This window comes from Channa argus, chromosome 11, assembly GCF_033026475.1.
Source record: "Channa argus isolate prfri chromosome 11, Channa argus male v1.0, whole genome shotgun sequence".
In the NCBI taxonomy this organism is placed as follows: Eukaryota; Metazoa; Chordata; class Actinopteri; order Anabantiformes; family Channidae; genus Channa; species Channa argus.
Genome location: NC_090207.1, coordinates 23,128,101 through 23,154,510, shown reverse-complemented (window position 1 = coordinate 23,154,510; position 26,410 = coordinate 23,128,101). Strand labels below are relative to the sequence as shown.

General features: G+C 40.3%; 3 protein-coding genes across 3 annotated transcripts; 1 reads left to right on the top strand and 2 right to left on the bottom strand.

The window, feature by feature from the left end:
* Positions 1–181: 181 nt before the first annotated feature.
* Positions 182–7,020, top strand: ch25hl3 (cholesterol 25-hydroxylase like 3). Its single transcript, XM_067521342.1, has 2 exons — positions 182–3,521; positions 5,227–7,020. The coding sequence occupies exons 1-2, from the start codon at positions 3,082–3,084 to the stop codon at positions 5,576–5,578; spliced, it is 792 nt and encodes a 263-aa protein (XP_067377443.1). The 5' UTR covers positions 182–3,081; the 3' UTR covers positions 5,579–7,020.
* Positions 7,021–8,151: 1,131 nt separating this feature from the next.
* On the bottom strand, positions 8,152–14,546 carry bmp10 (bone morphogenetic protein 10). Its single transcript, XM_067521722.1, has 2 exons — positions 11,722–14,546; positions 8,152–11,296 (listed from the first exon to the last, which is right to left on the bottom strand). Exons 1-2 carry the CDS (start codon positions 12,125–12,127, stop codon positions 10,236–10,238), a joined length of 1,467 nt encoding a protein of 488 aa, XP_067377823.1. The 5' UTR covers positions 12,128–14,546; the 3' UTR covers positions 8,152–10,235.
* A 130-nt stretch (positions 14,547–14,676) lies between these two features.
* arhgap25 (Rho GTPase activating protein 25) lies at positions 14,677–26,172 on the bottom strand. Its single transcript, XM_067521721.1, has 11 exons — positions 25,774–26,172; positions 22,793–22,995; positions 21,627–21,714; positions 21,219–21,332; positions 19,062–19,266; positions 18,138–18,270; positions 17,983–18,056; positions 17,659–17,780; positions 16,964–17,118; positions 15,675–16,201; positions 14,677–15,434 (listed from the first exon to the last, which is right to left on the bottom strand). Exons 1-11 carry the CDS (start codon positions 25,832–25,834, stop codon positions 15,233–15,235), a joined length of 1,884 nt encoding a protein of 627 aa, XP_067377822.1. The 5' UTR covers positions 25,835–26,172; the 3' UTR covers positions 14,677–15,232.
* Positions 26,173–26,410: the final 238 nt, after the last annotated feature.

Sequence of the window (26,410 nt, the reverse complement as noted above, 5' to 3'; positions counted from 1 at the left end):
TTTAGGTGTAATAAATCGATTCACGCTTGTATGTTACATATCCATGTGTTGCCAGGTAATTCATTACAATAAGAAATGTAAAAAAAAGAGAACCCCCTATATTCACCTTATGGCTACATATACATGATGTCACTGCAACAGTTTTCTAAATGACCATCAATGTTACCAATTGATGAGTCATGTAGAAGGCCTGGTAAGTAACAAGAGCATTGGTCTTGTATTGCAGTACATCAAGGTAATACCACAATTATTTATGTGATGAGATCAGACTTGTTTTGCTGCTCATCTTAAAAGAGAGACTCACCATTTTGTAAGTGCATCTTAAAAACAACAGGCCTACTGTTAACTGGTCACACTAACTTTGCGTGGGTTTAAATATTTGGCTAACGGCTGAATTAAAATTCCCCAAAGTCAAAACAGATCAGCTGTTTTCCTGATGGCAGATAGGACCAGTTTGGAAGCAATAGAGGAACATTTCACTGTAAATCTAGCAGGTGTAAAGAAGGCATTTTATTATTTTATATAATCACCAAAGTAATAATCTTTGGTAATAATGGCAAACTCTTGTCTCTTGAAATAAGCTGCTCAGCTGTTAACAGTTAAAAATTTCTTCACCTGTGTTTCTAGATTGTTGGTTTTAAAAATGTCTTTAAAAAGACTAAATGCATGGTGTTGCACGTTTCAGTCGCTCGGTGTGGGTGTCGAGCATTTGAAATTCTTTTGAATTAAGGATTTGCATTCCTGAATTATAATTGACACCTTTTTATTCCAGTGCATTTCTTTTGAAGAAACCATGTTGTTTCTGATTACATGCATGCTCCCACATGTCCAGGGCAGGGCAGCTCCACAGCTTTTAGCTTATGGAAGAGATAGAATCGCTAAACAAGATTGGGGAAAAATAAATCAAATTTTGATAAAGAAGGAGGGAACATGTCACTCTGAGCATGGTGGCTCCTGTTTTATTCTCCAAGCAGCGTGTAAAATGTGGGCTCTGAACAGATGTGTCATAAATGTATAATGTGTGGCAAAGATGTAACGTCACTCAGTTGGGTTTTCTATATAAATATTTATGGACAGTTTCTTTTGAGCACAGGGAGCTTACTGAATATTAATTTTATTCGTGCAGCTGTATGAAGTTGTACCACGTTTTGCTGTATCTTTGTAGCACACTGTAGTTTCTGCATCTGTTCCGTTTGCATTTATTCTAGTGTCCATTTATGAAAAGAAAAATATCTGTTCATCAGTTTTTTAGACTTTAGACTAAAAAACTTTAGACTTGTGAGGTGAATCACAATTTATTGTAACCAACCTTTCTTCAGGGTGTGAACAGTAGAAAATTGCCTTTGAGCCTCTGAGGGTAGAGGTCACAGGAAGTGTAGCCTGAACCCTAGAGATCAGGTTTGTGTGTCAGAGTAGTATGTAGGAGTCAGTCTTTTACTGTGGACACTTCACAGTATTTTAAATGGAAATCATATTATCAGGACCAAAAACATACATTTTTAAGTCATTTGCTCATCACTGGCTCCTTTATGGCATTATATCTACTGTGCTATGTAGTACAGACTTTATGATCATAATTTGATGACCGAATATTGTGTTTTCCAAAGACCTCTCCAAATGGGAAAGTGACTCATTTTATTATGTCACTCATTGTTTGGAAAGAAAACATGATCAAATGTAGTGTGGGGCATGTTTAGGCACTGATTAGACACTTTACCACAGGGAAAAAACACCTGGTGTGTGGCAACTGACAAATCTGTGGTTTGTGTCTTGAAGTCTTCGTCTGTCTGAGGTTGGTCAGATCGCTCTCAAAGTGACCGAGAGATGGTATTTTACCTCCAGTTTCTCAGATTAATTTACCTTTATAATGACCTGAAATGCAGATGTTTTTGCACTGATTTTAACTACGAATGTGAAATCATGATATTGTCATTTGACAACGAAATACTGTGGGTTATTATTTGAGAAATGAATGGCATCTTTAAGGTTTTTTATTTACGTTGCAAGTGCAATGCCATGTATAAGACATTTTTATTAATAAAACATGAAAAAGTCAGATTATTTAAAAAAAAAAAAAAAAAAAGCTGTAACCACAATTTCCAGTATACAAAAATATTTTTGCAGTCTGCGTTTCAACTCACCTTACTACCCATGATCAGTTGATGATGATCAGCTTTTGATTTATGCTGAAAAGGAAAAAGGTAAAGAATTCCTGGACTAGTTGACACATTGATAACATGTTTGTATTAACATTTTAGAATCATTTCAAGTAGCTACATTTGTCTTTTCTTAAAATGACCTTTGTATGAGATTCTTATGTGGGCTTCTAGGAATTGTAACAAGTTCAATAAGGAACGGATATGAATTAGTTTAGAGGAAATCGACTCATCAGCATATGACTAGTCGTATCATCATTATTACCACTGAACCAGATGCTGAAAACCAGGAACTGAAAGGTTTATTTTAATACCTAATAGTCTCATATTTACTCACCCACTTGGCCCCTAGCTTGTAATGAATTCTTAATCTATTTGGACTTTTGTTCCTTATAGGAAATATGATAAGTCAAACTGTATTATTTCCTGTAAAACATGGCATTTGTCTGTGGACAGGCAATTTGAGTCACTTTTAACACATAATTAGTGTTAAGTAGTTCTCTGCCAAGAAGCTTTCATCGTAAATCATTTGTGACTTTGACACATGATCAAGTGAAAATGCACGACATGCCATGTTGATGCTTCTAGTATGTCAAGAAGACATCTGTGACCCGAAACAAAATGAACTTGCCGACCTCAGTAACAAACCTCTAGTCTAAATTGTGACCGCCCTCTTCTACAAACCCCTTCGATTTCTTCCGAAAACAGCGTAGGTGTTTGTGTTGCATAAAGGTGAAAGATGCTACAGTCACACACTGATCCAAAACACAACTCCTACAGCCACAGGCAGAGAAAGTTTCTTAACAGAGGAATTCGCCTGCAGGCGGAATTTTCGTTTCCAATATAGTGTCCTTTTCCTTTTTTTGGGGTTTTGGTAAGAACTGGCGACAGGAAGCATCAGGAGGTCTGCCGCACACAGAAGAAGATGTTAGGCACCGCGGTTATAAATCCACCCCCCACAGATGCTCCTGTCCTCCAGGGGCTGTGGGACTCTGTGAGAGCGGGGCAGGAACAGCTCCTGCTCTCCCCGTACCTGCCTGCGTCCTGCGCCTTCCTGATGCACGTCACGCTCTGCGCACCTTTCCTCGTGCTGGACGTGCTGGGGAGCGTGTGTCAGAGGGTCCGGTCGTGGAGGATCGAAGCGGGGTCGCCGCCGTCGCTCCGGCGGTGGTATGACTGTTTCGGGAGGTTGCTGTACAGATACCTGACCACGGTGCTGCCCGCCACCGCCTTGTTTCAGACCGCGCTGCGAAGCCCCACGTTCCCGGTTCAGGCTCCGTCTTGCTGGCAGCTCTTTGTGCAAGTCTTTGCCTGCTTTCTGCTTTTTGACGCGCTCTTCTTTATTTGGCACTTGTCCATGCACCGGTGAGCGGTTTATGTCTGTATTGTCCCTTTGTAGCCTAAAATTGAGGTCATCGCCTTTAAGATTGGACCTGTATTCTACACTGATAAAATAATCTTGATCGAGTTAATAGATTAAGGTAACTTTTTGAATCAGATTATTATCTAGTTCAAGCAAGATTAGTCTTTGGATTTACTACTTAAATTTCCATATCTAAACAAACGTTTTTGCTAGTAAAGTCTACTTAATTCAAGCCTTTCCCTAGTTTTGTTTTGTGTGTGCTCTACTTTAATTTTAAAAGTTTCAAATATATATTTAGATTTTTTTAAATTTTTTTTTAATTGAAACTTACCAATTTTTTTTAAGTTTCCATATTACTTAATTTTGAGTGGGACCTACTTTCGTTTTCTGAATGTAATAAGAGTAGCACATGCATTGGGAGAACTTGAGAAAATGGAAAATGGCTTTTACGCTTGCAAGATGACCTTAAGATTAGGAACCTTAGAGGATGTTTTTGGTTTACATCCTCATCTTGCACAGCCTTCTCAGTCCTGGTTGTCAAGCTCCTCTGCCTATTGATTGCCTAAGTCAGGTGTATTCAGTGAATCAGAAGCTGGAAGATAGCATCTCCAATGAGGGTCAAGTGGGCAAACACTATGTGAATTGGTATCTTTCAGCTTCTGATTCACTGAACACACCTGATCCAGGTAATGGATCAGGTTCATTGCCCTGGTGTGATCAATCAGTTTTATTGAAACAGAGTAATATGAACAAGATTTTTTTTAAGGAATAAATGCACAATGTCTTGTGTTCCAAAGAAATGCAGATTAACTTTTAAGTAAATGTTCAAACTTTATTGTTTATTGTTGATAAGATTTAATTATGCTACATTATCTCAGATGTGTTTTTTCAGTGTACAGTTGTTTACCGTTAATGCGTACATGAAATACAAGGTTACTTACAAAATACTATTATTATCTAGAGAAAGATTCTGGGCTTTTAAGACACATTGAGGGTTTAAGCTCCCAGTGTGTGGCACTGTGCACATTTATAAGGAGCAAAGTTAGGGGACTTAACACTGGCTTGATTGATTGAGTGATTGAGATATCCCTAATTTTGTCCACAGCTAAGAGTCCATTTTAACCATTAATCCGGTTCTGGAGTCTATCCCAGCACTCAGGCCGAAAGGCAGGGTACACCCTGGACTCGAGGCGCATTTTGGAGTCACCAGTTAACCTAACATTCATGTATTTGGACTATGGGAGGAAACCCACAGAAACACGTGGAGAACATGTAATCACACCACTTTGCTGACTCCTTCTAAGTCCAAAAACACTAAAACTGCACAATTAAACACCTTCAGATGATCCAAAATGCAGCAGCACGTCTCATTTGTGATCGCCCAAAACAAACTGTTGAAGACAGGTTTTTTTTTTTTCATCTTGCATCTTATGAAACAGAAACTCTTCTTCTCACAGCACTGTTGCTTTACAGTTTTCTACTTGTCTTAATTTTTTTTCTTGCTTGTTACCTCACTTGTAACTTGCTTTTGTCTGCCAAGTGACTAAATCAGTTCCCATCTCTCCCACTGATTTAAAAGTGAGATACAGCACTTTTGAAATAGCAGAAATACGTTTACTGGCACTAGCATTACACCACATTCTGGGAATATTGTAGTGATTTTCCATTGCACTAAAATGAGACCGTTGTTTCTGTCTGGCTCATCAGGTTTTCATGGCTCTATCGCAAAATCCACCAGCATCACCACCAGCACCACATTCCTTTTGCTCTAGCAGCCCAGGATGCCAGCTCAGCTGAGCTGCTGTCCCAGTTGCTGCTGGCTCTGACCAGCGCCTGGGTGGTGGGCTGTCACCCTCTGAGCGAAGTCGTCTTCCACATCCTCAACACCTGGCTGGCAGTGGAAGACCACTGTGGCTACAACCTGCCCTGGGCTCTTCACAGACTGCTGCCCTGTATGGGAGGAGCTCCTTATCACCAAGCCCACCATAGTTTACACAGTGGCAATTATGCCCCCTACTTCACGCACTGGGACAAGCTCTTTGGGACATACTACTCTTAAGTACTCAAATCCAAAGTGAGCACCCTGTGAGTTGCAAACATGTAGCAGTTTGGGATTGTTTACATATTCAAATTGGATCAAACTGTCACAATGAAATGAAGGATGTCTTCTGTAGATCTGGATAATAACTCGCAGCTTTGCTAAGTCAGTCTGCAGTCAGCAGTGATTCAGTGGGGATGAAGACAAACATATTTGTTACATAAGATCTGTATCTTTTATATAACAAGTGAATGCAGCTGAGGTGAGTTGAGGCCTGAGTTCAGTCTAGAAATGTGGAACTGATTTACTGCCAACACATGTGTTTTTGGATGAATTATACTCTCAGATGTCTTTTGTGGTCATAAGGCAGCTAATGTATCACAGATGTTTTATATTTTCATTGCTTATTATCTAAAATTTTAAATGAGTACAAGCACAATTTGCTAATTTACTTTCTTGTGAAAGGTTAGATGAGAAACTATTGTTGTGTGTGTCCAGTAAACAAAGGTCTAAAGCTGGTCTTTTTGCTAAAGCATAAAGATACCAAATGGGGGAAACACCTACACATTTTCATACAGCTTAAACAAACATTAGTGAGGTTGGTGATTTTTCTGTGGGACCTTTTTCATATTTGACCCTCTGGAGTTTCTGATCATAATTGTGAAAACAGTGTTTCATGGGAAAACTGTTTTTTTTACAGTACAATCAAACGTTTTAAAAAACACCTCAAGACTCTAAATGGTTGTAAATGTTATATACTGTAATATACAGCATGATTTGTACCATTTTCCTGATGAACACTGTACATTTTCTGTAATTTGTGTGATTATGTGATTGCAAAGTTTGCTTTTTTTTTTATTACAAAAAGCTTTACAAACTTTGCATGAGAAAACATACAAAGGCAGGAAACAGTTTGGGATTTAATTATTCACCTCAGTTTCAGGTTTCTGCTGTTGTGGTTAGTGATGTGTATGCCTAAGGCTCTTTTGCCATCTAACGTGGTTCTATAAGGATTCGTCTAAGAAATCAAACCCAGATGTGTTTTAGAGATGAGGCCTCTGTCACTATTCGATGCTTAGCTATTACTAAGCTTTTATTTATGTTGCAGAGATTCTGCCATGAGAACACTTTAAATCTTGTAATTGTGTTTTTCTCACACACAAGAAGAAGGATTTCAAAAAGGTTTAGATTACTCAAGCTTACTGCACTCACGGGGAGATGTGTGTGTGTGTGTGTGTGATTCACAATGTTGATGTACATGCAATTCCTGTAGAGAGACAAGTTTATATATCTATACATATATATATCAACTCTTTCCTAGTGCAATGTTGTCTTTCTAAATGTGATTTTACATCATTTATAAAAATGAGAGTTTTCCCACAGACAGTATACTATTAGATAATGTCTAATATCCTTTTGAGGGTCTCAGTTGAATAAACATGTCTAATAAAGAATTGAAGCTGTTTCTCTTTCACTACACTTTGGCACTGAAGACACAAAAAAAGCATCTAACAAATTTTGTTGAGAAATCATTCTGAAAGTAACATTACTTAATCTGAATGTCTGCTTTTCATTACAGAGTAATTCAGTGGGCGTTATATCCAGAGTCTTAAAGGTGAATGTACAAATGGATGGACATACTTACAGACATCAACTAATAGTCAAAGAAACGTTCTTTTCCTTGAAAAGTGGATGGGGGGTGTTGCCATGAGATTGAGTGATAATAATTAGACCTTGTTACAGAGCCAACGTCAGAGTCAGTCATGCACATTCGGATGACACACAGCAAAATGCACGTTCGCAGCCGACGTCAAGATGTCAGTCAGTGGACCGTCACGTGGTTTTGAAGGACTTTAAACTGTCTGCACATTGGGAACTGTGGGGTTTGTTTACATGTTAGGTGCGTGGCTAGTTAATCACGTAGGCCGAGTCCGTCACAAACTGCAGCGCTAAGATTAAAATGCTTTCGACACATGGAGCCATGTCAAAACAAGTGAGAGAAGAAGCACAGAGCCCTCCACAGCAGTCCTTATCGTCAGAGCAAATTCTGAATACTTCCCATTTCATCGTATTTCCTGAATACTTGCCATTCAATGACAAAGGCCAGATTCACATTTCCTCCACTATTCTGTAAATATGCAATTAGTGAGCTTTACATAGCTGAGACTACTTGTTGTTGCAATAACTGGAGGTTCTTGCCCTCTGATCTGCAGCTGTTTTTAGAAAACTTCTGTTCTCCTTTTGCATGAGAGGTCAGTCAGTGTCCGACTTGTTTGCTTCCTGAAACATGCACTTGTCATTAGTGGGGGGGGGGGGGGGGACTTGTAAGATACTAGTATATGTACTAGTATCTGGAGTACAGCATATTCAATAGCATACGTAAATTGTACTGTATAGTACAATTATACCCCCCCCCCCCAAAAGGAAAATAACCATGGCCGGCAGAGTCTAGCAATAATGGTTTACCCTGAATTTTAAATTTGTGTTAATTCAATTTTGTAAATTGTTTTTTGTAAGTGTAAGTAAATGTGAAAGACACTGCAGTAAAGTTTGTTAAGCTTTATTTCTTGCCAAGAGTTAGATGGGAAAACTGATATCTCTGTCAAAAACTGGAACGAGGAAAACTATTTTCATTTTTTAATTAAATTATTCAAACAAGATGAACACGTTTGTCAGTGTAAGTTAGAGACTTATTACCTTTGCACAATGTAATATTTCTTGCTGCCTCTTAACCCTTTTCTCTTTAACCAGTTTCTAAAGTAGCGTGAGATGAGTGAAATATTATCATCATATTTCACTCTGTCTGTCTTTGTCTAAATCTATAATCATAATTTTTGACCTGCTCATGTAGCCATGCAGTTTTTTGAAAAACAGCACAGCTGTTTCTTGTCTTTGATACACTTTTACTGCAGCTTTTGAATGTGAATCTGTACATGAGGCGAGCGGCAAACGGCTCTTCCTTACCAATTTAACATCGATAGAATTTAGCAAGAGCAGAAAGTGATACTGCACAAACAGGTTTTCCATCACAGCTGTTTGCATCTGCTTGCTGTCAGGGTGTGCAGCACCCCATCCATTTCGGTCATTAGCAGAGCATCCACTCGGTTTCCCATGGTTCTTTGTTTGTGTGTGGTGTTTGAACTGTGACCTGTGAGCTGATACTGTCGGACTGAATGATCTGAATGTCAGCAATGCTCTGTATCTTTGGTCTAGCAGCTTCTTTCTAAAAATGGAAAGGGAAGTTGACAACCAAGATGCCTTGATTGACAACTGTAATGTGGAAAATAGATCATGCAGAATTAACTGTGAAAAACAATGTCAGTCCGGCATTTTAGCCCCAAATATTTACATTCATCATTATGCAAAAGACATTTATAATCACATGGTGTGGAAACGTTTTGGAACAGCAAAGACCACGAAGTAGTTAGGGAGACATTTCTTTTGGCATTAGTCACGTAGTTGTTTTTTATTGTTTCAGAAAAGGTTCCAATATTTCTCTTCCAAACAAAATTCAGTTTGCGCTGCAGATGCGTTGCCACGGTTACAAAACCTGCTCTACAATAAGCAACTTACAAATTTACATATATAGTTATCTACTCTGTTGTAAAAATTAATAAATTAGAACAATAAATAGTCTTTTATTCGACTCAAGCAGCAGAGGTATCAAAAGGCTTATAACAAAAGACAATAACTGTATTTCCTTTGGGTGGCCATGAACAGATGGCAACAACGTGCCTCCTTGGCCACTTCTACTTTGGCTTACATGCTTCAAAAAGTCAATTTTTTACCATACAATACATGGATGACTCAACTCAGCAGTGTTGGGGCCACATGGTGCTGGGTCAGTGAGTTGAGCCAGCTAAGATTGTTGCCTAGGAATGTGGACGACCCCTGTCCTGTCCCACTCCCCCATCCCACCACCTCCAAAGTTGCCCAGAATGGCGTCCAGTTCTTCAAGTCTGAGTGGTGGCATACATGTTTTTCAGCCCCCAACACCTCGCTATCGCTATAGCTTGGGGGGGGGGGAGTCGAAAAGAGGCATGTGAAGTGGGAAACAGGGTTGAGAAAGATAACCCTGCCACTGGGACCCCTGCACAGCACCTACGTATCAGGAGGCAGGAGGTGGGCCTGCAGAGTTCACGTGTTGTCAGGTTGCCTTAAGGAGGCCATTTAACTGGGCACACGAAGTGCAGATTAGTGTTTGCATCGAGTGGGGAGGTCAGAGATAAGTGGAGAGGAAGACAGATGTCAACGGGAAGGAGAGGGAGGAGGACAACTGGCCCACTAGTTCCCACCGTACAACACACCGTGTAGGATGTGCTTGGTTTAATCATCTGGAAAATCTTGTATCTTTTTATTCTTGTTGGTGTGACGATACACCTTAGCATCAGTATTAGCAACATGTTGGCTGTAGAACTGCAGCACACTGTCTCTCCATTGTTTAAATGATGGCCATGTAAAAAGCATTTGGTTTTGCCTTTTGAAACATAGATTAGTCTGCACTCTTTCGTTTGGAAGGCACGTAGTTTCATAAACAGTGAATGTACACCTTCAGTCTCACCGAGTTGCCCTTGGAGAGATTCCAACAGTTGTCTGTTTGCTGAAGACTTTCTTGGCTTATCTCTTTTTCCAGCTTATTGTTAACTTTGCAAAGAGTTTAACTCAATGAAAGCAGAGACTATCTGCAGCCACACTCAGCAACCACCATGCCTTCAAACTTGTATTTGTAGGTAACCACACCTGTATCATCCAGGTATAGCAGAGAAATGGGGTCCAGCTTGGTAGGAACGCAACAAGCTCGTGAAGCCTTCTGAGGGCTGTTAATGTTGACCAATGTCTGGACAATGGCATGCTTGGTGGGTGTAACGTGCTTTGTTAGTGGGTATGAACAAATGCCGCTGCACTCAAAGGCATCATAACCAGTAGGTGCCAGGATCCAACTGTCCCAGCCAATGTCCTTGAACTCTACGTAGAGAGATTGTTTCTTGCAGTGGTTGCCCTTGGCGTTACGACGAATGCGAGATGCTGTGTCGTAGATCAGATTGGAACGCATTTGGATCAGGTCCTCTTCATCTGGTTCAGTTTCTCCGTCTCTCTCCCCCCACAGCCCGTACTGCCCCGTCTCTAAGTTGTTAGCCAGAAGTATGTCAGAGGTTTCATGGCTGATCATCTCATTCAGCTCACGCTTGTCATCACGATGATCACTGCTTGGGTCATCGGAGTAAACAATCAGCAGGGGTTTGTGTTTTTCCTCAGGACTGGTTTCAATCTTCATGTCTCCATCCAGCAGAACCCTATCTTTGCTGTTGTCTTTCATGTCTTGAGTATTATCTTTGTTAGCCATACTGGCAATGTGCACCTCTAAGCGGTGTGTGGTGCCATAGTCAGATTTCCGCCAGCGGTGAACAGCGGCAGTGAGGTCAAAGGCTTCCCAGCCATTATCTGTGCCGTAGACCTGACGTGAAGCCAACTCCACCAGCTCTATTCGCTCTCCTCGCACTCTCATTCCGTCTCCTCTCACAATGTTCCCATCAGTCATGTTGCCATCTTCATCATGTGATTCCAGTTCGTAAATGGTGACCTTACGGTCGACACCGGCATACAGGTGCCGGTCATTCTGGACAAGGGTGTAGAGGCGAAGCTCAGCTGCTGTGATGCGCTCGTGAAGGGGGACTGACACGTTGAAGATCAGAGGGTGATGCCTCACCCCTCCAACACCAACAACGCTGGGAGATGAATCTGGGGAAGAGAAATAAATGGTCAAAGAAATGATCGTTTGTGCATTTTATTAGTGTTTTCAGCTGAGTTCTGCAAAACATCCTACTGCTGTCCCAAACTAACCATCCTGAGGATTTCATCTTTCACAGTGAAACATTTAACAAGTAATTAACTATCTTATGTTTTAATGAAAGCCGTTCCATTTAAGGACATAATTAGTATTCCCATAGTTCTGACTTTTTGTCTTGCAAACAGAAGTAACAGCAGTCACAGTCTAGTTGAACACTGCACATGTAGGAAATGATTCACTCTCATTTTCACTACATTGCTTTTGTTGGCCTTTCAAAGTCTGACAAGGAAAATATTTAAACCATGGACTGTAATAAAAAACAGAAACTCTTTCTTGGTAACAGGAGCATCATCACCGGAATTGAAAAGTCTGTTACCTTCATTTTTGAAGCTGCGTATGATGTTGGCAGTGGGCATGGCAGTGCGATCATTCGCAAAGCGGTTGTAAAGCTCCATCATGTACTCAGGAGGCTCTTCTCGTGTGCTTCCAGGAGGCAGGGGAGGAGGACCCAAGCCAGACAGGTTGAAAGTCCGCAGAAACTGATCCTTTAAGCTCTCCACCAGGCTCTGCATGTCTGTGTTGCTGTCCTGCTCCAGCAGTAATGGATCCACCACCCCTCCGTGTCCGTCTCCCAGCCCTGGAGCGGGGCGATACCTTTGATGGGTGCTGGAGATGGGGCTGCTCTCTCCACAGAGAGGCCCCTGGAGCAGCAGGATGGAAAACAGCAAGAACAAAGTCTTGGAGCTGCAGATGGTTCCCAGTTCCCAGCAAATGCTCGCCATGGGAAAAACAGTCTGCAGCACTGGATTTTATGCCTCACCTTTTATAATCTTGGGTTGTCTATGGATGAACTGATGCAACAATAAGGCAGAGTGATAATGATTTCTAGACCCCTTTACCCAAAGGTTCAGTTCATCTGAAGCCTAAGATTACTTTAGTTCCTTAGCAGGACTCAGTAGTGTTGTTGACCCTTACACTGACCAGTGTGAGCCTCTCTGCAGGAGTGTGTTTGCTGTCTTTTCTCATCCAGATCTCACCGCATTTATTCTCATGTACACCTTTTGATGTCCTTTGCGACAGGGGTGCAGTTCCGGTGACAGGGTGGCCAAGGCTTGTCTTTGTCCATCCAACTCATCTCTGTTGTGTCCTCTCTTGTGTGTCTCTCTCTCTGTGCTCTGCTCTGTTCTTCCCAGCTCTTTCTTTCTGTCCCTTATCTATGATATGGTGGTCTCTGCATTGCACAGTGCTTACGGTCTCTTTGCTGGTGTGTGTGTGTGTGTGTGTGTTTGCGTGTGTGTGCGTTGTGTGCCTGCCTTCAACTCTGGGTGATGCACATGAGCGTGCGTTATCTCACTACTTCCTTAATGAGGATTTTGTAAACACTGTCCTGTACTCTCTTCCTTGTGGAAGTGCTATTTTGTTTGGGTGGATGCTCCAGAGTTGATATTCTGCATTTGTTTATTTACTTTGCAAATGGTGAAGTTCTGAGAGCTGCTGTGTAGGCTCCATTGACCATTTCGTTTTGACAAAATACACCAAGGGGTCTGTTGAATTGTTGAATGTAACAGGATATATCAGGCTGGGCAGCAGTTGTCCAAATGAAATTGAAATGCAATGGGGTGTGAGGCCTTAATGAACAGGAATGAAAGATACTGTTTCATGGTGAGTCTGGGGATCATTTCCAGTAGCTTAGAGTAGTACAAAGTAATCATTCATGTTCATCCAACATAGCCACAATCACCCGCTTCGTGATGCCTGCTGAAATGTTGTGTTCTTCCCCTTCAAGCAAAGGGACACTGTCGCTGAAATGGGTTATCTGGACACAAAAGGCCATGTAACAAATTTAAGGGCATGTACGATGAGGCACAATGACAAGGTTTCAACCGTGTAGATTAGAGAAACAACGAGTGAAATGTGATGGCTATGGAGACGTGAGTCATGGACAAAGACTTTCAACCCCTCAACAGATTGTGTCAGTGTATCTGGACATACTGTACAGTAAATGCTGCAGCAGACTGGCACTGCCACCAGCTGGAGGTCAAGAGGCTGCTCAGATGCTTTCTTATGAGAACATCGCTGACGCACACGACTCCTTGACAGGTTTGAACAACTCTCTGATTTGTCACCTGAACTCTCATCCCACTACACAACTGTCCATTCCTGAGCTTCTTTGGGTGACCTGCAGATACACTCCTGATTGTGGCGCGTCACAGAGATGGGGAAGGAATGAACTTTTTGCCTGCCTCTGCCACTCGTCTGCCAGGCTGACATTTGACAGACATGCTGTTATCTGTCTCTCTGTTCAACTGCTGCTGCAGGCAGACTATCGCATCTTCCTGATGGCAGTGAAAGTGGAAATGTGCTTTTGCACACACAGCCAAGCCCCCTCCATATGGTCTTTATTAAGGACCTCAGAAGGTATAACAAACATGGATTTATGGAGGCTGGATTTACTATTTTTAGACTGAGTCTTTGAAAAGATAAAAAATATTTTGACCTGACAGTCAGTATTCATATTTCATGGTTTCTATGAATTTTCTCCACAGTTTTGTGGTTTTTAGGTGGGAAAATATGTTGAAACCTACGTCGCTCCCAGATGACACCACCTTTACGACAAAATGTTGCAATCAGTTCAGGCTTCTTTAAGTGTGTACGTTAGTTAGGTTAAACAACTAAGAGTTGAAGCTATAGTAAATGACTCCAGCAACATTCTAAGTCATTATAATGAAACACAAATGAACCATTGCCTATTACACAAGAAGGAGTCATGCAACAATAACAATCGGGTGTTTCTGTCACATGCATCGCATTAAACGGAAACATTTCTTGTCTTCTCCCTAACTTACCTTTTTTGTTTGCTTTGTAATTTGCTCGGAACAAAAGCATTACTCATATGACTAATGTGTGGATAGCTTAAAAGTTAATAACTATCGACTCTACGGCTTTGACTTCGGTCACCACAATGCTGTGTTGCCAGACTTTGTCTGTTCTTTGGTTGGCAGGCAACAATTTATAAAACTGGAACAATGGTGTGAAAGACACTATTGCAACATAATTGGGTGTTGAGGTAGTAATTATCTACGGATTTGTGACACGTTGTTAACATAAAGAACATCGGTGCAGATTTAATAAACAAACATTCTCTGGGGGTAAACAATAGAGATATGTGGTTTGTGGGTTACCTGCCAAGCTCTCAGTGTATCTCTGTGGGGTTTCCCTACTATAACATTGTCATCATTTACTTTTTTCTCTCCCAATTGCTTCATAAGTGAAATCAATGATGTGATGAATGATCAGTTAAACTAGTGTTATAATAAGATAATAAGACATATGTGGTGTAAAATCATTTTATGCATTGACAAACATTTGTGCAGTTTTGTTAGTTTACCCTTGAAATGACACTTCACTTGACAATGCACTTCAAGACTAGTTACTTAATATGACACATAGTATTTGTACTGTCCACATCCCACAGTCCAGTTGACTAAACTCTGACTAAAGAGTGCAATCTAAGTTGAAATTGTCTGGCCTTCACATGGAACTACTTTCTTCCATTTTCAGGTTCCCAAATAACTTTAAACTAATAATTAACCTTCCAAGTGTGGCGCACCCCTTTCTTTATGTCCTGCATAACAAGTACACCAGACCCCTCAACAGTGAGGGAGGGAACAAACTTGTTTTTAAAGTCTTTCATTTGAATAGTGATATTAATAGACTTTCTTCATAGACATAAGCAAAAGAGCCAATAATTTACTGTATCTTTAGGACCAAACTGTGGAAACGCTACGTCTATCTCATTATAGCATTTTCCATAATCAGTTCTTGTGGAATTAGCTCTGTTGAGGTTAACGGACTTTTAAATCTACATACTAGAGAGTCTGAAAATGTTAGGTGGGAGCTTTTGGCTTTCCGCTAAGGAACTGCTGAATGTCTCTTTGCAGCTCCTTGTTGCGTCTCTGGGCCTCATCTCGACTGCGCTCAGCATTTTTCAGGCAGATTTCTAAAGCAGCCATACGGCAGCGCTCTGTCTCCAGAGCCGTCTGGAGCTCTGCCACTGTGGCCTTAAGCTCCTTGTTCTCCTTCTGCAGACTGAAAGAAACACAAAGAGTTCAGATATAAAGTAATAAGTACATCACTGGAAACAATTCAGGTCCTGATGCTGATCACTCCTAAACAAATGATCCAGTCCAAAAATAGAATGTCAACATACGTATGTTGAGATACGCTGCATGAAAATGCACCTTAAAGAAAATGTTTGCCTAATCCACTTGTTTGATTGTGTGTAGTAGTTTTTTTTGCATATCAATGTGTCTTTTCAGCTGGTCTCACCTGTCAGTGTCTTTCCTCTGCTCAGACGTGCTGTTGACCTGGTGACCTGAACCACTCACTGGCAGGTTCTCTGCACTCTTCTGATTGGACAGCTTCTGCCTGGACTGAGCATCACTGTCAGGTTTCTGGGAGCTAGCTGTTGAAAAACCTGTGTTGTCGCTCCCTCTTCGGGTTGTAAACTTATCCTCTTCCTCCTGTTTACTCATTTGAGTTCCCAAAAAGGATCCGGGACTTCGAAGGTCCAGTATCTTAAAAATGTCCTCTGACAATGTCCCGCCCTTCTCGTCACTCTCCTGGATGCGACTCCAGCGGTTGAGAGCATCAGCCTTTGCTGCCATCCCAGTGAGGGGGCAGTTGAAGGTGGGCAGAGTCTGGGTGCGCTTGCGGGGACTTCCGAGCCAGTCATCTGTCGTAGGTGAGAAAGGTTCTGAAGGGAGGGTTTGCGGGCAACAGATTCCTCTGTCTAGACTTGGACTGTCGATGTCCTCTTCTTCTTCTGGAGACTCAGATAGAGATGTGTCACCCATCTGAGAAACACATAATGGAAGATTAGTTAAAGCTGAAGTGTGCTAACAACGTGAAGAGGCAGAGAGAAGAAAATGACACAGAAATAAACTTCACTGGAAAAAAAAACGACCACTGAAAAAACTGTCCTAAAGGTTTGTTTGAACCTCTATCAAAGGCTACCAATGGGACAGCAGACTGGATCTGGACATGTCTTTAGTATTTCAAATATTTATTTTAATGGTTTGGAGTCCAGCTTCTGTAAAACTGCACTGAAATTCATGGAAACCTTGATAATTATTCATAAATGGTTTGCAATTTTGAGAAATAAAATGTCTTCACTGAATTGAAAAGATACAGACCCCCTTTTAAAAAAAGTTGGAACAGCTCTCTGGAGTCTGCAGATGTTAGTAAAGAGACAATATGTTCCTTCATACAGAATCACTTCCCCTCTCTATGCTAAACTGAGCTGATGACTTCACTTATTGTATTTATCATACACACATGAGGTTGGTATTTCTGTGTAAATGTCCGTATTACTTTAAATAATTCTCTATTTCAGAACTTAAATTTAAACCCTGAAAAGAACTCAAAGCTTCAAAAAAACTGTAACAACTCTTTGGTGTTGGTCATACTCATCGTTCACATTGAATATATGCTAAGTAATTTCAACAGACATCATTGTTTCCCACTGGCCATTTCTTTTTCCTGTTTTTACACCATGTTCTGCTTTTAGTGTTATGCACAATAAACAAGAAGCCGGATGTGTGTCAAGCAGCTCGGACCTCTGCAGACTCCCAGCCCACAAAGCTTCTTGGAGTGTTCTTCTGGCTCTCAGCCTTCTTTGAAGGAGGGGAGGGTAGAACGTCTTTGGAGAGCGGAAACAAAGTCTCATGCTGTCTGATCATCACTGTCATCAGTTTCTGGATCTGAGGAGTTGCTGCAAAGAAAAGAGAAAAATCAAAAGGTTATGCCTACAATATCTTATCTCAAGGTTCTTGTGCAAATTATTGACTCATTTCCTTCATTGCTTTGAAAATTCCCTTGCAGTGAGTAAAAGTTCGATTTCTATCCCACTTTTTGTTCTCTTTTGGTGCAGTTCAGATACATAGACACACAGTATATTTATCATTATCATACAGGCAGGAATATGTAAATGGAACATCCCTTCATACTGTAATGCTGTCACTTTTTCTGTAACTATAGCCACTCGAAAAGAGAAGGTATAGTCATGTTGCAGTATTTCTAAATATCATTGCTTAATAAATTTAGTAATGACAAGCCATTTTTTTTTCAGGTCAGGTGTTTTTCAGATATTGGGCAACACAGAAAAACACTTTAAACTCAATTAAACTTGTCAAAATGTCAGAATTATCCTATGTGGATATTTCAGACAACTCCACAATAGTGCGATTCAGTCACTTCTTCACAGCACACTTGTGGGAGCAACATGTTTGCTGAGTAACAATTGTATTCTCACCCTTCATCACAGTGATGGGGTCTTCTATCTGAGGTTTAAGCAGGTTGATCCCCATCACTGTAGCCAGATTTTCCACATTCATCTTGTTTACACTGGAATGCTGTTGCACTTCAAACAAAAAGCTACAGGACAAAGAGACGTGATTAGATACATGCAAGAGTGTGTCATGACTGAACACTCATCTCATCCGCATTTGGCTGATGTTTTTAACCAACCAACTTTAAAGTGTTTTTTAAATCAACAATTATATGACGTCTGCTTTAACCACAAAGGGTTCAAACCTTGGTCTCTGCAATAAAGCTTAGTGCTGCAGCTCCTACTCACCGGCAGACATAACTAAGAAGGTTGTAGTTGACTCTGGGGAGCAGAGAGATTTGTTTCTCCAACTGTTCCCATCCCTGAAAAGTCAAAATAGGACTCACACAGTCTTGTATAAACTCAGGTGAAGACATATTGCAGGCTTTTACATAAGCATATACCTCTGTACTGGTGCTGTCCAGCAGGTTGGTGCAGTCCAGGAAGGCTTGGTACTGAGTCCAGGGCACCACAGGCTCCGGCAGCTCACGCAGGTACAGCTTGAGCAGTGATGCCACCGTGTGGACATCTGTGTCACTACAGTCAATATCACAGTTCCAGTTAACATCCACTTACAATAAAGGACACACACAGCATTAGGTACATCTGTACAATATAATCCAATCAAATGCTCAGCCATGAATTCTACTTTTTGAAGGTAACGTAATTCCTCAGTCAAAACTGTCCGAAAGATGATAATTCCACTATGTTTTTTTATTGAGGTCCTAGTGGATGGTGGAGATGTACTGGAGTGCGTTCTATTAAGAGGTGGTTCTATCATTATGGACTCTAACCAATGTGTAATTTGATTTTGACATTAGATTACAGACAGTTAGGTTAAAGAGATGTTTTAATTAAGAGTGCTCTGTCAGAAGAGCTAGTGATTTTGAGTAGTACAGGCATCCTCCTTTGTGCCTGCCAGAACAGGATGTGGTATCACCTTCAGGTCTGAGCAGACAGAAATCTCTCAGCCTCTCTGCATCGCTCTTATCTCTCCTTGCTTCCTCAGAAGAAAAGCTGATGCTGTTGATTGACTGAGGTTAGGACACTTTCTCCTTATATAGCAGTGCCTTTCTTAAATGCTTCCTAACTACACTAATAAACCACTTTGTGACAAGTGGAAAATTATAACCCGGCTTTCATATACCACATGTGCCACATACATATGCACAATACCATAGCCATTACTACTGAAACACAGTTGTATGGAAATAAAATGTCTTAGCATGAATTCAATGTAAAGGCTTTCAGTAAACAAGCAGTATAAATCTGTTTAAAGATGGTTCATATGACTCTAGTCTATACAGAGGTGAGTATGAGGGTGTTACCTGGGGAAGGAGGGTCTTTCTCCTGCATCAAAGGCACCTCTGAACTGTTTTACAGCGTTGTCCTGTCCTGGGAGCCGAAAGATGCCCTCCTCATTCAGCCCGTGCTCTTTAATGAACTCCACACATTTCTGTACCAAGATCGGTACCATATGAGGCCCAAAACGTTGCTCATATGTTATTGTGTCCATGAGACTTTTTCCAAACACTGCAGAATGTAAAGAGGTACTATATGTCAGTAAATTATGTATATTCTATTTATGCTAATTGATGCTATTAATGCTAATGTCCTGACTTAATGCAATGATGTTCATTTTGCTCTGATATAATTTTCATTGTCATTTTTATATCTATATAATAAATTTGGGGTAACAGCCAGGTGAGATTATCTTAGCATATAGACTGGAAACAGCAGAAATCGGCTAGTCTTAGATTTTCCACAAATTGTATCTTCTTGGAGTCTAGTCATAAATATGAAGTTACAAAGCAACTAGGAGGCTCCAGGAAGTCAGTGCACCCCAGCACATACAGTTTAGTAAAAAAGTTTGCAACTTTTTATGTTAAATTGCCACAAAAAACCCAAACAAACAAAAAAATATTTTCATCAACATAATATATAATGTACCTTTATTTAGTACAACTGTTCCTCCATCATTAGAATTAACAAAAACAAGTGTGTGGGAAGTTTGATGTAAAATGAAAATGATTACAGTGTAGAGTTTGATAAACCCTCTTGGTAATGAGCGATATTGTTTAAAATCAGGTGTCTGATCTTTCTGATCTTTAAAATGATCGTTTGATCTTAAAAAATAAAATACTTTTATGAGTGGCAAAAGGTGAGTTAAGTTAAGTTCAGTTTGCGCTTTAAATTTGTAAGTAGGTAGATCTCCAGGGACAGACTCGAGCAGAAAAATGAGTGAAGAGGCCTTAGGAAACGTAGAATAAGAATTCCAAACAAAGAGCAGGACCCTGAAAAAGTCCACATCCACACAGTGAAGCTTGGGGCGCACAAGTCTGGATTATTTGAGAGAAGAGCACACAGGAAGCTGGGGCTTATTCAAGACAGAGGGCAGCTCGGAGTTCGCTAAGGAGCATGTGAAGAAACCAAATGAGTTTCAGAACGATGAGACTAAAGTTAAATAATTTGGCCATAAGAACCTTTAAAAAAAAAAAAAACAGACACTGGAGCTCTGCATGAAGTAAAATAAATTAATGCAGCCCAATATCAGAAGAGGTAGTGGATTCTTCAATAAGACAAATCAACTCACAAGTCAACTCTGGGTGGGTTGAAGGTTTTACCCAGTCTACAGACTTAAATATCATTGAAACCTGTGAAGATTTGAAGTAGGCTGCACATGGCAAACAACCAAGCAATCTGATAGGTATTTAACGGGTACAACACAGAATCGGCTAAAATACAGCTGAAAGGAAACAAAAACTGCTGACAGTGAACATTTCATAACTGCAAACTTAGATGCAAACTTTTGCACTGACATAATTTTCTTTTATTCTTTTTTTAAATGCTACTTAACCATTTGTGTTACTTCTGATGATAAAGGAACATTTGTAAATATTATGTTGATATTGATCAAAAAATAGTTTTTATCATTGTAAAGGAAGGGGATAGAAAGTTTTAAACTGGAAAATAACTATAGTTTTTCACATTAAACAAACAAATGACAATGAGTTATAAATAGTGAACTCTGCAGGTGCTAGTAGGTAGATTTTGTTTTTTTTCTTTAGTTCAGTTTAGTTTTGTTTTTAGCCAGTTCCCCGTGTCCAATCTTTATGCTTAGCTAAACTAACCTAACCGTCTCATGTCTGAAGCTTTATATTTAACACATAACCAGATAAACTACTTCTTAGAGATAAATATCTTGATGCCTTTTATTCACTGCATTTTTGGTATATTAAGTGAGATGATGACTCAGCAGGAGGTTCACATAAAGTAAATTTAAATCCTCTCGGATGCAGAACTGCACCACACACAATGAGACAAGTTCCTATTTATAAACGGAGACTTTGCACCATATGTTATTTAATTCAACTATTTCACCCAATCAAACAGGACATTTCATGTTTGTGTTTAGGAAATATTCGATGTGCCACAATTGCACCAAAGAGGACCCGTTTTTACAACATAGTATAATTTTACTGAACCTCCACTTGTTGGCACTCCAATGACTCTGCGCAGAGTGCGGACCCACTCCTCCATGTCGCTCTGGGAGTTGGCCATGAATACATATGGACATCTTTCTCTGTCCCCAGTTGAACCTGGAAAAGAGAGAATTTTACTGAAAATATGCATCGGACAACCAATCCCTGAAGTACCCACTGTCCAAAAGTCTTACATTTGCAGAGATATCTGAAAACATCAGGAAGTTTGTCATTTTCTGGTAGTTTCTAACTTCCTACTATAGAAATAGATGTACCAGAAGCGGACATGTTATGTAATTTAAATCATGAAGAAGAAATTTAACCAACCAATTTGATGACATGTTTTTTTGGCGCAATCACAATATGTCAGGTGAAATGTCAATTTGGTGTGAAGGTGGATTACACACTTACGTGGTATGATCTCAAAGAGGTACTTCCCAGGGTCATCTGAGTTTGAAGGCACTTCATTAACTTTACTGAACCGCAGCTGGATGACACCCTGGCCACACACAGACACAATAAATGTTATGCAATATGCTGCCGACAGTCCACATCATTTATGTGTACAGTACTTTTACTGTGGGTCTTTCTTTGATTGTGGCCAGAACCTGTCACAAGGGCTATTAGAGATATAAAACACACTCAAAAGGGTACAGCACAGTGTATTTCCCAGTTCACCATGCGTGGAGCCAGCTTCCTCTATCTTCTCCACCCACTGCATGTACTCTTCTAAAGTTCAAAAGTGGAGACAAACATTCAGTGAATGTAGGGGACATGGACTATAATATTTTCATATTCAATTCTTTCTGTTCCTGTTTCCTTGTCACTTATCTTTTAACAGGAAATACACAGGAAGGAAGTCTAAAATGTGGTAAATGGTAAAAAAAATAAATATATATTAGAGAAAAGATGAACAGAACTCAGACTTGGATCATCGTTATGTAAAATTCCAGCTAGAGTTACAGTCTCATAGTCTCTACAGTTTGTTATCCTTTCTGGAGGTTTGCCCAATACCTTGCACAAGAGAGTACCATCACGTGTTTGTCTGAAATTATTATGACAACATGGTTCTGATAAATATTCCAGCTGTCAGTGTAAAGCAGTGGATAAAAAGTGCAACAAAACAGGCAGGAGAGTGTTTTCTCTGCGGTGTTTACAGGAAGTATTTGAAGTTACCCTCACTGCAACCACATTGTTTGTGTGCTGTGACTGAAAATGCACAACACATTTATTTCTTATTAACCTATGAATGAATCAATGGATTCATTTCATGCATTATAATAGTAACGTTGTATTTCTAAACACTGTAGTCACAGAATGGGATTCGACTTCATTGCTGAATACTGCTTTATGTCGGGGAAATGGAAAATCAGCATTAAATAAATACAACTTAACAACAGTCCTATCAACATTCAGTGAATAAAACTTCCAGTCAAATTAATTTATTTTACAACTTTTGCAATATGTGGAATATGAATATTTCATTCATATTCCACATATTGCAAAAGCCTGGTTAAAGAAAAGTGAATTAATATAACCGCACTGCCAAAACAGACCATATTTTTACAGCGTCTCACCTGGACAGTGGTCTCCTTATCATCTTTGTGGTAGGTCAGCGTACTTCCTCTCAGCACAAAGTAACGCTGCTGCCAATTCTTTACTAAGGACCTCTGTTGTTTCTTGAGCCAGCCGGCCTTCAGTGGCCTCTCCATGGACCTGGAGGAGCGCGGTGAGCCCAGGCCGGGGCCTCCCTCTCCAGGTATCACACTTTTGGATCGTGCTGCCCGACACAATAAGCAGTTTGTGAAAATTTCAAAAAAACAATAGCGAGCGTGCAGTGTCACAGTCAGAGCTGTGTAACATTACTAAAACATCAGCACTGCTCAACTGCAGCACAGCACTTCCCCTTTTTGATATCATTATGCATCAGCCTATCGAGGTTGAGAAACCTGCTCAACCTAACCTATTTTTGTTCCCCACTAATAAACATTTAGGCCAAAAGGAAACTGTTGGTCTGAGTTGATCTGTTTCCTGTGGAAGGTGTGTGATTGCTTTGCATACTCTGATTGCTCTGCATAAATAACAAGTGGTCTACAACACACTAACCACCGAGTAGTAAGATGGAAAACTTTGCAGACTTAACTTAATTGTAAGTTAGACATGTACAGTATATCCTATAGTAAGGTTCTTAAAAAATACCACCTTGACACTTTAGGTTTAGGACCTTTAGGTTCTGGGATATAAGAGAAAGAGTAATGATGTGATGAAAGGAGACAGACAGAGTTGTACGTGGCATAGAGAAGACAGAGTCGAGTGGAGATGGTGTGAGTAACACGCAGGGTGGTGAGACTGCAGAGATAGCTGGGTTGAGATTGTGTCGTCTTGCTCAGTTCTTAAATAAAGTCATCGTTTTAAGCAAGATGACAGAAGAGAAGAAGAAGGAGAAACAGGGCACTGGAATAAACAGGAAGCTGCCACATAATTGCCAGAGGACCAGCAAGAATTTGAAGGTCTCCACCTAGAAGCTTGGGGCGTCTTTGGTCTAATTTTAATGGCATCACCCTCCCTTGATGAGTACAAAGTTAAAGCACTGTTGAGGAACCATGAGCCCACACACAGAGGCTAATGTCACACCACACCCTCAGCTGACAAACAGCCAGCTTCTGTAAACTGAGCTGATGGTCCCACAGCATCTCAGAGATGTGCTGAGTGCCCAACATCAAAAAGAATTTACGTGCAGCTTTCACGTCAACACAATTTCCCAATGACCGCGTGCAGACACCAGAGCTGCTGCTCACAATATTTCCCATTTTCACAGCTAAATATTCAACCAATGAAAACCACAATATACACAACACATCCCCATTTCCATTTAGAAATTCATGTAAAGGTCATCGTTTTGAGAAATATGCTTATCGACACCTTGAGAGTGCGATGTGGAAAGTATTTCCACTGTCATGCTCGAAATATAAACATCAAGATAGTTTACAGCCAGTTTGCTTAGCTGAGTGGAAAGGTAAACTATTTCTTATATCATGTTTATTATTGAGATTTACAGGAATTTCTCGTATCATCAGACATTAGATCGTCCTCCCCCCTTGTTTTTACTGTTGGTGGAGCTTCATATTTAATAGACAAACTTCTAAAGCTTTTTAAAACAGATTAAATGAATAAAGATAACCAGGACACTTTAGAAGTTATGGTAGAGAGATGTTTTTTATGTTCAGATGGAGCCAGGAGATATAGTTCTTAGTGTTTCCTGCCTTTATGCTAAGCTGTGCTATGCAAACTGCGAAATGAAGCTTCACCTTTAAAAAACAGAAAAAAAAGTGATTTCCATCTCCTCATCTATTTATCGTCAAGAAAGTGACTAATAAATGAATAATAATAACTGCACATTTAATCCTGCTTTAAGCAGCAGATGAAAAGGAGTTTACTGAATCCCGTACACGGACAGGGTCCATTGTACTGTACATTTTCTGCTCTACAATGACGGGTTTGTGGTTGTTCTTTCAAATCTTTATGTAAAGACGCATACACATGCACGCAGTACACGCCCCCACATACTGTAGCCTATAATGAATAGGTGTATATAGACTGTAACGATGTGAGCTCTGCAGAAACCGAACTCTTGCATCAGTTTCCTGTTAAAAGCCTGCGTCACTCTGCCTCCAGTAAAAAAAAAAATCTCTCACAGTCCACAAAATATCTCGAGGCAAAAGGGGGGGTCATCATCACGGGGGTCACTACATTTACTATCTTCCTGAAGCAGGTGCATGATAATAAGAGCAGTGGATTTCAGCTGCCATGATAAGCAGATAAAATGTAATGCACATAAAGCAGCTGCTTCCTTCCACAGAGCTGAACAACCAGTATTACAGATTGTAAAAATGATTAGAGCTGCAGCAAACATCATCGTGCTATAAAGAAAATACAGTGTTGTGTCAAATTGATTCAGGCATTGTGTGCAATCCTCTTATATCAGGCTGTTGCAACTATTGTGCCACCTAAGCCTGAGAGGAAACAAGGTATCCACCCTATGCAAACACTGTAAAGCACGGTATTAGTAAGTCTAGACCGCTGGACAACGGTATAACTTTAAAATACATGAAAATGTCTCAGTATGTTACTGCAGTTAGTAAGAGGTACTTTTGTGTGAGTTCAACATTCAAATGTCATCACTATCAGAGAGATATACTGTATAATACATCATGTATTAAGGGACAGTGATTTGTGCCAAAAAGGGTCTGAAAAACAATTCTGGTTTACCACCGGTGTGTTCAAAAACCCACTATGACAAACAAGGAGCAGAGCAGTCAGTTCTTCTCTTGGGTTTTACAGTTACATTTCACGAATGATTAATTAATGAAAAGAGAAAATACATGCATTTTGAAAAGGTGCTCTCATTATTTCTTCCATCCCTGGGTTGTAATCTAACTGTTACCCAGTTTACATCCCTTCAGATTTCATCAGCGAAATGGCAAAAATGTTAAGTGCCTGAGATGTGAGCGCTGCATCCTCACTGCTGACAGTGAACACAGCGTGGCCACTAGCTTACCTATCCGAACGTCAGCCTTGAAGGTGCTGAAGTCCCAGTTGCGAGGTAGTTTCAGAGACATTGTCCTTTACTCATAGCACAGGTCAGTGGTTCATTTCACACATGCTGTACACCCTATTGGAGCACACACACACACATACACACACACACACATGCACACATACACACTTTCACACACACTCTCACATACATACATACACACTGAGATATCGCAGATCACACTTCCTACTTCCTGTGTGTTAATCTTTCTTCTTCTTTTTTCAGCTCTTCAAAACACGTTGCTTCATGTTGCTTTTACTTCCATGTTCATACATGTTCAGATAAGAGTGCTGTGTAAATGTAAATGTCTCCCAGGCTGATTCACTATAATGTGAATCTCTAGGTTTCGGGTTAGTGGGCAGTTTTCAAATGAGTAATGCTCACTGGTGTCATATGAAAATGGGGGTGTCTTAAAGGAAATGGTTTTTACCTCTTGTTCTGACTCCTTCCGTAAGGATGTTGCTTCACATATTTGTGAGAAAGGAGGCTGCAGCAGAGAATTAACAAAGGTGTACTTTCAGGCCAAGGTTTGAGGTAACTGCTGACATTAAAAGGGCTACTTCTCCATCCTTAAAGAAATAAGCCATTATATTAATAT

What these genes read in the sequence shown, in the direction of transcription:
- ch25hl3 (XM_067521342.1), top strand. Translation starts at nt 3,082, where the DNA reads ATGTTAGGCACCGCGGTTATAAATCCACCCCCCACAGATGCTCCTGTC. An exon ending in TGGCACTTGTCCATGCACCG is followed by an intron (nt 3,522 to 5,226) that starts GTGAGCGGTTTA and finishes CTGGCTCATCAG; the next exon opens with GTTTTCATGGCTCTATCGCA.
- arhgap25 (XM_067521721.1), bottom strand. Translation starts at nt 25,834, where the DNA reads ATGTCTCTGAAACTACCTCGCAACTGGGACTTCAGCACCTTCAAGGCT. An exon ending in CCTCTTTGAGATCATACCAC is followed by an intron (nt 21,333 to 21,626) that starts GTAAGTGTGTAA and finishes TCTCTTTTCCAG; the next exon opens with GTTCAACTGGGGACAGAGAA. An exon ending in TGGGCTGGGAGTCTGCAGAG is followed by an intron (nt 16,202 to 16,963) that starts GTCCGAGCTGCT and finishes TGTGTTTCTCAG; the next exon opens with ATGGGTGACACATCTCTATC.
- bmp10 (XM_067521722.1), bottom strand. Translation starts at nt 12,127, where the DNA reads ATGGCGAGCATTTGCTGGGAACTGGGAACCATCTGCAGCTCCAAGACT. An exon ending in ACGCAGCTTCAAAAATGAAG is followed by an intron (nt 11,297 to 11,721) that starts GTAACAGACTTT and finishes TCTCTTCCCCAG; the next exon opens with ATTCATCTCCCAGCGTTGTT.